The sequence below is a fragment of the Naegleria lovaniensis genome (assembly GCF_003324165.1).
Source record: "Naegleria lovaniensis strain ATCC 30569 chromosome Unknown tig007, whole genome shotgun sequence".
Lineage (NCBI taxonomy): Eukaryota > Heterolobosea > Eutetramitea > Acrasida > Naegleriidae > Naegleria > Naegleria lovaniensis.
The window spans coordinates 727871-738948 of NW_025407829.1; the positions used below are offsets into that span (position 1 = coordinate 727871).

At 37.5% G+C, this 11078-nt stretch overlaps 5 protein-coding genes across 5 annotated transcripts; 3 read left to right on the forward strand and 2 right to left on the reverse strand.

Moving 5' to 3' along the window:
* Window positions 1–9: 9 nt before the first annotated feature.
* C9374_014182 (uncharacterized protein) lies at window positions 10–1083 on the reverse strand (the record flags this gene model as incomplete). Its single annotated transcript, XM_044690141.1, has 1 exon — window positions 10–1083. The coding sequence occupies one exon, from the start codon at window positions 1081–1083 to the stop codon at window positions 10–12; it is 1074 nt and encodes a 357-aa protein (XP_044553614.1).
* Window positions 1084–1495: 412 nt separating this feature from the next.
* Window positions 1496–4060, forward strand: C9374_014183 (uncharacterized protein; the record flags this gene model as incomplete). The annotated part of the gene is made up of 1 exon (XM_044690142.1): window positions 1496–4060. One exon carries the CDS (start codon window positions 1496–1498, stop codon window positions 4058–4060), a length of 2565 nt encoding a protein of 854 aa, XP_044553615.1.
* A 515-nt stretch (window positions 4061–4575) lies between these two features.
* On the forward strand, window positions 4576–8169 carry C9374_014184 (uncharacterized protein; the record flags this gene model as incomplete). Its single annotated transcript, XM_044690143.1, has 3 exons — window positions 4576–5270; window positions 5411–6110; window positions 6307–8169. 3 exons carry the CDS (start codon window positions 4576–4578, stop codon window positions 8167–8169), a joined length of 3258 nt encoding a protein of 1085 aa, XP_044553616.1.
* Window positions 8170–8233: 64 nt separating this feature from the next.
* On the forward strand, window positions 8234–9391 carry C9374_014185 (uncharacterized protein; the record flags this gene model as incomplete). Its single annotated transcript, XM_044690144.1, has 1 exon — window positions 8234–9391. One exon carries the CDS (start codon window positions 8234–8236, stop codon window positions 9389–9391), a length of 1158 nt encoding a protein of 385 aa, XP_044553617.1.
* A 53-nt stretch (window positions 9392–9444) lies between these two features.
* C9374_014186 (uncharacterized protein) lies at window positions 9445–10929 on the reverse strand (the record flags this gene model as incomplete). The annotated part of the gene is made up of 1 exon (XM_044690145.1): window positions 9445–10929. One exon carries the CDS (start codon window positions 10927–10929, stop codon window positions 9445–9447), a length of 1485 nt encoding a protein of 494 aa, XP_044553618.1.
* Window positions 10930–11078: the final 149 nt, after the last annotated feature.

The window sequence follows — 11078 nt, forward strand, 5'->3', positions numbered from 1 at the left end:
CAGTAGAGGCTATGAAGATGCCTGTTGTTGCTGATGATGATGTGCTCTTTCCAAATGATTTTTTACAATTTCAATATTTTGCTCCAGCAGAGTATCCATTCGTTCGAGCTCTGTTATATTTTCATTGTGTGTCTGTGAACTTTCAATTAAATCCTTAATTAATAATTGAGCTTTTTGCAAGTTTTCGAGTGCGAATTGAGCTCTTCTCTTCTGTTCTCGTTGGCGTTCATCGTCACTGTAATTTTTAATTTGCTCATGGTCATTGTTGCAATACCAAACTAGTGCGCTCTTAGCCAACGCGAGACTTGCCCACCATTTGTACTCGTGTCCAAAGGTTGTACTTCTTCTTGCATGAAAGATTGAAGCAGATGATGATTCGTAACGAGTGCAATATTTTTGAAGGTTGTCATAAAATTCAGCATCCCCGATTAGTGTGTTAATAGAATTCAATTCTTCCTGTGTGAAAATATCCATGCCATTAGTAACGGCCAGTCTCAAAAACGAGTAATTTTCTCGCTCTTTCCATTCTTTGGAAGAAATTTTCCAATTTTCGACAACTCTTTCACAAAAAGATTGAGGAACTCGAGAAATTTCCTTATACAATTGTCCCATAAATGATAGATAATTCATAACATGCTCTCCAAAGGTCATGTCTGAGTGATGGACAATTTCATCGTGTGTATCATCATTTAAATCATGCTTGCGGTGGTTATTAAAATCACTCTTAATACTCTCCGTAGTCATCATGTCATCGTTTGCTTCAGTCCTTGTTTTACTCATTAAATGATCAAACAATGCACTCACAGGATAGGTCAGAGTATGAAACGGGGTTAAACACACGACAAGAGGAAATGCCAACGTTCCCATTGCAAGCATCAAACTTCTAGGAGCACTATGTCCTACATGCACTTGCCCCTCCTGTTGTTGAAATCTTTCCCTGACATCACGAGATACTTGTTCCAAAATTTCCCGATCAAGCCTTCGTGTATCAAAGGCTCTAAAATCCATCTTGTTCAACATTTCTTGCTCTTCTCTATTAAATCCGAGATAGGAATTCATCCACAAGATTCGTTGTTTTTCCATTTCTGATTCAAAAAGAAAACAGCACATGCCGAGAGGGAAAGCCCAACGGGGAATTGTCGAAACTATTTTCTTCATTTTTTTAAAACTTGAAGCAACAAGAAATGATCTCGCGGATGATGTCAAAACAATTTGATTGGATTCCCGTTCCTCACCGATCACGTGTTCCAACTTGGTGCAGAATAGTTTTGAAAGAATGTGTGGAAACAACATGTAAATGGTCTTCAGAAAAAACATTCTCACTCTTCAGATGAGACTTTGTGAATTGCATGTCATAACTTCGTTCTCATGAACTTGACACTTGAGTACTGACATGGTTTACACAAATTCACAACATTCGAATTCATGAATTTTCAAATTGTCTCACAATTCGAACGTTGAAGGAACGCTAGCCTTTTTAAAACAAGAAAAAAAAATGTCCTCGTCGTGTCCGCAGTATTTATCATTAACCACGACTCGAACGGTTAATTTTAAAAACGCTGTGGATGCTACTACTAGTAGAACTGGCAATCAAGGCTATGCTGGGAGTAGTATTGATCTGGCTCATCATCCGAGAGCTATGTCGGCTACCCACCACCGTTCGTTATCACCTCGGAGTGATCCTCTGAGGCTTGTTATGAATGACGAGGAGGATTTTGCAAGCCTTTCTGTGAGTGGTAATGATGAGAAGGAAACAACAGCTACAGAACTTTTTAGTAATGGCGGCTCATCAACTATTTCATCAACAGCATCTCCGTCATTGTCGCCGAAGAGAAACGTGTTCTCATCTCATATGAGCGTTGAAATTGTTCCTAAAAAAGAAAGGATAGCACCAATACTCAACAGGAATGAGAGTTTTAATGGTAGTAGTAGTGGCAGCTCTGAGAATGATGATCCACTAAAAAATTCTCGGTTTCACAATGGCGAGAGAACGTCTTCCGAGGAAAGTATGGATCGTCATGGCGAGTCTTGCTGTGAAATATTTGAAGATGATGATGATCACTATGAAAGCAAACTATTGGGCACAACAACCACATATTCCAACACTTCTTCCTTCCAAACACCACCGTCGCTCTCAACCTTCGTGTCCAACAGTCGTGAAGTTTATAAAAGGATTATGCGACCCGACATGAATGCTCCGTTCGTGGTTTTTATAATGCTTCTCATTATTGTAGTGACAGGCGTCCTTACATTGATGAATATCAACAACAAGAGTTTGCATCCCATCAACAACAACAGCGACCAAAGGTCAACACAAATTTTCACGACGAACCTTCAAAATTCTGTAAATACCCTTTCCCAATTGAAAGATGCCTTTAATAGAGCCGACATGGTGAATCCCACAAACTCAACCTTTGCATTTTCAACATTCTTGTCAGTGGCCAGCAATGAAAAAGTGGCCTTTGACTATACAGTAGGAGTTGTCACATTATTTCAGAGTGTCATTTCGAACACAAAAACAAATTATCCCTTCGTTGTGGTGGTTGTACCTCCACGAATTAATGATGCAAAGGGATTGACTGAGAGCGTCGTTGTAAAAAGGACTCTCTCGGTAATTACCGACATTCAACAATCGTTAAGGCCGGAAGAACTTTCTCGTATGCGATTTGTGATCGCCTCCTACATCTCCAATCCAACGGAGGGAAAACACGCAATTGCCAATAACGTTGAAAATCGTTACATTGACACCTTCAACAAGCTTCACATGTGGAAATTGGATGAATTTAATTTTAAAAGAATCATTTACTTTGATGCAGATGTCATCGTTCTGAAGCCACAAATCGATACTCTATTTCAATGTGGTCACTTTTGTGCAGTGAGCGATTTGTGCATTCCAGAATTTTTCAACGGTGGTTTAATGGTTTTGGAACCCAAAGAGGAAACATATCGAGACATGACTGAAAAAATACGACAACCTGAATACAAGAGCTATGACGGTGGAGAACAAGGATTTATTAATCGATACTTTGATTTCAACATCAACAGTACAGCATGGCCATTACGAGCCCAGGCACTGGGATACAAACAACATCAACAAGAGCGTAGTACTATTAACCTGAATGGCAATTTTGAAGAATTGGCACAAAAAGTTCCTTCCTCTGTATATAGACTTCCTTTCAATTTCAACGTTCAATCTCAATTGGCCTTACTTTCAAGCATTGGATGGCACAAGTTTGCATCGACAGCTGTCGACGATGGCTCCATTGCACTGCATCTTGTGTTTCCAGTCAAACCATGGACCTTTATTGGTTATCCCATGCTTTCTCCCAGCTACATGTGGCAAACCTATTTCAGAAAAACAGCACTATATAGAATTATTCCTTGGGAGCTATTACTGTTGAATTTCTCATTATGTTGTCTTGCAGTAATAATCATCAGTAAGCAAGTGGGAAAGATTGAGTTACCAACCCTTCTCCTTTCAAATTTGTTTGGAAACATGATTGAGGATCATGTAAAACATTTCAAGGATGGAACAGAGAGTTGGAAAAGTTTCCTATTTTTCAATTTCATGCCTCCCCTAGCAGTGATTTTTTCTTGCCTTGTGTCTGCATATGTTTACCTGGCCTTGTTGCTGATTCAACAATATGATCCTCATATGATTTGGGCCATGATGATAGTCACAAGCGGATCCATTACCGCCATTATCTTGGGATTATACACGAATGTGCTGTCACATGCTACTTTCTTGCACTTTTCAAAACGATTTTTTACGCTCAAAATTGGCCAAAATTACAACAGCAAAAAGTATTTCTTTTGGCTTGTTGGAACATTAGCGTTTGGTACGATTGGTTGTAGCTCAGTTTTTATATTCTGCATGTATACGATTGGATTATTTGTATTGCAGATTGTCTACGCCTCTTTAATTCTCCTTGCATTTTTACTCTTGCTCTATTTGAAAGTATTGCAACCCATCTCTCATCTCACAATTATAAGAACATTGAAAAATTTGACGAAAGAAGGAGAGAAAAATTCCTTCTTCAAGAACAAGCTGGATGTTTGAGCTTGCATGAAGCTACACACAGCTTATCGTGGACTATGATTGGAACCATCAATTTGTGGTTTAAAATTATGTTTCTCTCATTTAGTTCTCCCTCCCAAATGAATATTTCGAATAGGTTTAATCATAAATTAATTTATTTGTAACCAACACGAATCGAATTAAAAGCTTTCTCTTCAAAAAATAATCTCTTTTTGGTTCTTCTGCGCTTTCCATCGACGTGAACAACGATCCTCAGCACGTATTGTTGCTTCCGATCATTGAAATTGAACCATTTATCATCATAATCAAATTGTTGTACATCATCACCACAACAACCAATAGGAGGTGAAAAAAACTTGTGGTTCTCTTATTCTGAATTTTTGAAAGTGTCGGTTGATTTTCATTCTTGTTGTTCCGATCAATTATTCGCTTGCACTACCTAACAACATCATTAGAGGCCTTTCATTGCGTGTTGTTGTAGAGACTTTTTTAGAACGCTCTGTACTCATCATCACGAAAATATTATTGGTGTGGTAATGAGGATTTTCTCAACAACAGCACCACCGGACAATACTCATCAGCAAGAACAAGATCAAAACAATCACTTATTGGAAACTACTAACTTTCAATTTATTGATAGATCGCTCGATTGGATTGAATTAATTCATCATAAACCTCCTACATCATCACCAATTTCAACAGATCAGCAACAGGGTGAAAAATCCGAATTAAACCGAGACGAAGAGCCTATCATGAATGAAACATTGAGTCATCAACTTTCCAACAACAATAATAACAACAACAGTAATCATACTCAAGGACACAGAAATCATCACACCCACACTGTACAATTTTCAACGAAACCAACTTCTAACGCTCACCATCATGTACCAGAAACCACAACAACTCCATTCGTCAGGAAATCGCCTTCTCGACCCTCTCATCCAAACCAACAACATCATGACATGATAAAAGAACTACAAAAACGAACGAGTGGACTTTTTGGTGATTCCCCGGTTGCTGCTGGGAACGACAATGGGTATGAAAGTGGAAGCTCTTCCAATGGAGACGAGTCAACAACAGCACAACAGTCCAATAATGGAGACGAGTCAACAACTCCATCGGTGGCACTAGCAAGCGAAGGTATTTCGGAATATTGTGATAAGCTTTTAGCCAATAATAATAATTATAACAACAAGATTAATGACGAAGAAAACGATAATAGTGTGAGGTAAGTTCAGGTCCCAACTGGTTTTTCATCTCATTATCGCTTCATTGTCAATTATCTCAACACGTGATAACCACCCACCTTTAATGTCACACCACCAAATTTCATTGCAATGAAATTTTCTCTCGAAACAATTATAATAGAAATCGACCAACACGAGTTCCCTCTATGCCTGTTCAACACTCTACTCAGAAAACGGTACAATCGAGAACTGCTTCTCTGATACAACATATACAGAGTCAACCCAATTTGACAGTTCCACTGCAGTCACAGCCTATTTCACTTCTTTCGCAATCCCTCCTCAAGAAAAATACCGATGATGATTACATTGTTGTGGAGGAAAGCGACATTGATTCCGCATACATGTTGAATAAGAAGTATCACAGTGAAGCAGCCCTAACAAAGCTCGAATCGAAACAAAACACACAACCAAAACCAACAATCAAGCATAATATTGGGAAAATTTTTCCAGAAGGCACCGAAGCTTGGCTCTTACCAGGAGAATGTATTATCAATCATGTCAAATCCATTGGCGTTCTAAAGAATTTGCCAGTGACCTATTTTCCTCAAGCACAATCCAACCCCCAAGCCATTTCATCAACCAATAACAATTCGAGTAAGCACGGTGTGGAAGAGTTTTTAACAACAACCGAAGAATTTTTCAATGAATTATTGTCTGGAACCACCGCTTCGAATAATAACTATGCAAGCAGCACTGGAAGCACAACAAGTAATTCTGGAGGTGGAAGTAGCAACACCAACGCTCTAACAGATCAATCGGATACAGAATTGACACTTGTTTTTGGAGAATTGTACATCACTAACTTTCAAGTTCGATTTCAGGTATGTAGTTGATACCTTATGATCTGCTATATTCTGATTATTCATGTTGTATTCTACATTCAATATTAACAACTATTTGAAAATAATTTGGTTGAATCTTATTTTCATGAAAATTATTTATTAATTGGAATTTATTACAAACAAATATTTTTACTGTTGCAAATATTCATTCTGGTCTGCTATTTCATTGAATCAGAGTAATTCAAAACCATACCTTGTTTTAAGCACGCCACTTGCATGCATTCTAAAAATGAGCGTTAAATATCCACAAACAGAAACACCTACTTACAGCAACTATTATAGTCAATATTTAATTTCGGCTCCTACAGTTACGACAACTACTGACAGATTCAATAGTCTAGGATACATTAGTATCAAGAGCAAGGATTTCCAAGTATTGAAGTTTTTGTTTTTCAAAGCTTCAACTCAAACAATGGAAAAGGTAATGGAAGCACTGAAAAGCACCTGTGGAGCAGCCTCGAGAAGACCATTCGCGTATCCTTTTAGGAAATTTATGACTTCTGAATTCGGTATCTATAGCCAAGAAGATATTGAAAATGGATGGAAGGTGTACAAGATGAAGAGAGAATTCAAGAGGCAAGGGCTAAAACTAAAAAGCAGTGCTTCTATGTGGCGCGATACAGGTGTCAATGTCAAATACAAAATATGTGACACATATCCCGAACATTTAATCGTTCCAAAAGATGTGAACGATGAAATGCTAGTTGCTGCTTCGTTATTTCGTAGTAAGGGAAGAATTCCTATTCTCTCATGGATACATCCTATTAAGAAACTCTGTATTGTTAGATCAAGTCAACCTATGGTGGGTATAACTCGAGCCAGATGTAAAGAAGATGAGGAATTAGTGGATGCCATCCGAAGAGCTTCTGGATCAGAACGACTACTTATCATTGATTGCAGACCAAAGGCCAACGCTTGGGCCAACACGGTGATGGGCAAAGGTTACGAAAATATTTCATATTATACAAATTGTTCACTAGAGTTTATGAATATTGAGAATATTCATGCCATGAGCAGCAGTTTGAACATGCTCAAAAAATTAATTCAAAAACAAAATAATGACCTGTATTGGTTATCCGCTTTTGAAGCTACTGGTTGGTTAAAACACTCCAAACTCATCATGCAAGCTGCTGCAAAAGTTGTAGCTTCCATAGAGCGATTTGATACATCAGTATTGGTGCATTGCAGTGACGGATGGGATAGAACTGCTCAAATTTGTGCACTTGCAGAGCTATTGTTAGATCCATATTACAGAACGATTGAAGGTTTCGAGGTCCTAATTGAAAAAGAATGGGTTTCATTTGGCCACAAATTTTTGGATCGAGTTGGCCACTATGCTCCCAAGCATGGAAATAACTCAGTATCTGACGAAGTTTCTCCTGTATTTTTACAATTTATTGACTGTGTTTTTCAGATTTGGCAGCAGTATCCTTCACATTTTGAATTTAATGAGAATTTCTTATTCTTGATTTTGGATAGCTTGTACTCGTGTAAATTTGGAAACTTTTTGCATAATTCTCCAAAACAACAGGCAGAGGACTCTATTACAAAGGAAACAGTATCAATTTGGACGGAGATTCTAGCAAATCGTTCAGCCTATGTGAATGATGTATATAATCCCAAGAATAGCGAATTTTCAACTTTGATTGTAAATACTGATATGGATACTCTGACTACTCACTTTTGGGTGAGTTACTTTTATCGATACAAGAAAGGACCTAAAAACAGATATCATCGAATGTTAAAGAAGGCACTCACCAAACTTAAAAAGGATAACACTTATTTAATGAACTCGCTCAATGAAGAAGTTCAAACCAGAAAACGAATTGAACGCGAACTTTGTGAAACCAAAGAAAAGATTCGATATTTAGAAGGTCATCACTCTTTGGACAGTCAAGGCATTACAAATTCCTACGACAGTAATCATGATCGACTCGATAGTGCCAGCGTCTCTACCGACTATGCCGAAGATGGCTCAAAAGTATTGCGATTTGGAACTAGTGTCAATGACAATTTAGTTGAAAATTATTTCCAATAATCATGACGATCGTGAACACAAAGACCACCAACACCTCGCCTTGACAAGTATGAATTAAAAAAAAATGAATTTGAATACAGAAATATTATTACCGAGCTGTGTTGTGACACACCTCTCTCTGATCGACTTGCAATCGGAATGTGATTCAAGTTCTCCTCACACCCATTCAATCTTTGAAAAATTCAAAGACAAGATGAAACGACCCCTCTCGGGTCACATTCGAAAGCCCTTCTTAGTTTCCAATTTTAAATATCAAGAAACCCTTCTCATTCGATCAGACAATTCCGAATTCTTTGAAGGCGAAATTCCATGCGATGTCAAAATATCCTATCAACACTCATGTATTTTAATTAGTGTCCCTGAGAGTGATTCGATTCAAGTGTTTGATCATCATCGTGGATTGCGAGCATTTCGAGGAAGAATTCGTGTGGATCAAATTCGAAAACCAACTTGGATGTGTGTGGAAGAAGATTTTGAATATGGAACGTCGGCTTTGATTCTTTGTGCACAAAGTCATGATCAAGTTTCAATTTTTAAATTTGATTTGAAATTATTACTACTACAACAATGCAAACACAAAACAATTTTGAATACTACTACTACTAATCAGAGTATGAGTGTGGAATCGAACATTCAACCCATTTGGAAGTTTGGACGACAATTATTATTCGATCCTCAGAGTATCATTCTGTCTCAACTTGTGAAAAATCAATTATTTATTTCTGACAGTGGCAACGACTGTCTGATCATTCTCGATACCACTTGTGGACAACAAATTGGAACTGTTCGTTTATTAGAACCTCAATCTTTGTTTTATGCACCTTCCCTTGGTTTACTGGTTCCAAAAAAAGAATTCATCGATCGAGAATATCTTGTTGTGAGTGAAGAACGGCCAACACTGAGTGGAGTGAAATTGTTTGAACGATCGAAAGGAAATGGAGTTGGGGAATGGCAACCCATAGAATTGGCCCGCCAGATTGATTTACACAATCCAGGACAAATGACATTTGACAGTGAACATTTATTTGTATGTGAACCACATCGAATTCAAATACTGTCCTTTGAAAAGAATCATTTTCGTGTGATTGGCCAAATAGGAAACGGTACTCCTGGTAATTACACAGATCAGTTCAATTCCACGGGTGGAATTTGTTTGAATGAACTCGAAGGAGAATTATTCGTATGTGACAAACACAATGATCGAGTTCAAATTTTCAAATGAACTTTTTCTTAACACTAAATCAAAATTATCATTCCAAAAGTCATTCATTTCCCTTATTCACAACATGTAGAATAAAATTCTTGAATGGATGAATGAGAAAGTGAAGCCACAAATTTGTTTCTCGTGGTTTGATAAAACTCTTTCAATCGATCCCAAGTCAAATCAGACCATTTACAATTAATACTTCCATGAACAATGAGTTGAATGAGATGAGGAGCAACTGGACATGTCTCTCGAGTCAATAATTGAATGAGTGTGGGCATTTCGTTTTCATTCCAAAGCAATTTGAATGAAGAACCTTCATCGTATGGGAATGGAATGACATCCAAGTATAACAATTGTTGGAGAATTTCACATTGACTCAGCGTTTGAAGGTTATAAATTCCCTTAACGGACAAGTGACATAATTTGGGAAAGGCCTTACTAGTGAGTGCTGAAAATAATTGTTTCTCGGCTTGAATAGATTCCTCTGTTCGTGAATATTGTTCATGTCCAATGACAATTCTTAAATATTTTACGTTGGGAAAGACAATATCATCAAAACAAGATCCAAAATATTCATCGAATCCAACGCTCAAGAATTGAATGGCACTCGATGGAAGCATGTCCTTGTTCGGCCAAAATTCCTTGACGCTTGCTACTACACTCTTCTCAGCTTGGTTTTCATCCAAAGAATAATCACACCTTGAGGCAACATGTGGAAACGTCAAATTGTCATAAAAATCTTCATGAACCAAATCCATATAGTTTTGGTTGTATGAGTGGTATTGTTCCACATCAAAATGTTCCAACATTCCAAGAGACAGAATATGTGCCTTCATGAGAAAGAGTTCAAAACTTGAAATTTTTCCTTTCATTTGCATTTTCACTTGTTCATACTTGTCAAAACTCATGACTACAAGTCGTAACCGTTCTTCATAATTGAGTGCAATGAGTTCAACGTCATTTTCATCCTTGAGTGAGCGAATATGGTCTATATAATTACTAGCATACCAAGAACTATTTCCATCCATGATGGTCTCTGAATATTTGACACATTTTCCAAATTCGACGTTTTGATACAAGATTTGGATGTTTGCCATTTCTTCTGCTTCAATTGCGTTAAAATCTCCTTGAACGAGTGAGAGAGAATTGGGTTTTCTTTTCAAATAAATAATTAAATCCAACATGTTTGAAAGAGTGAGCCAATACTTTTCCATGAAAATATTATAATGTTCAGCATCATCACAACGATCATCAGTTGAACCAAATTGTGATGGTAAAAATCGTTCCACCAATGTTTTACAAGTAGCCATACAAAATGAATTCAATCCTTTCACATTTTCAAATGAAATACTAAAATTGGAAACGATGGGATCGGATAGTAAATTGGACAAGGAGAGGTCGTCCTGATACGTTGTATGATCCAATGCATGGAATGCTCTTGAAAACAATCCAATAGGTCCAATCAAGTATTCAAAAATGTTGTAAAGGAAAATCTCTCTCGGAAGATGGAAAAGAAGGGAATGAGGAGTGCGAGTTTGTTCTGTGGGTGGCATTTCTGTGTTGTTTGCGCTGGTCCTTGATGTGACGAGACAGTCGAGTCGGAGATTCAATTTTTTTGTTCAATAATGAAAACTGAGTTTTGATACCTTCGTACTAACACAAGTTCACCCAAATCTGCAAATTCAATCATGCATTGCGAATG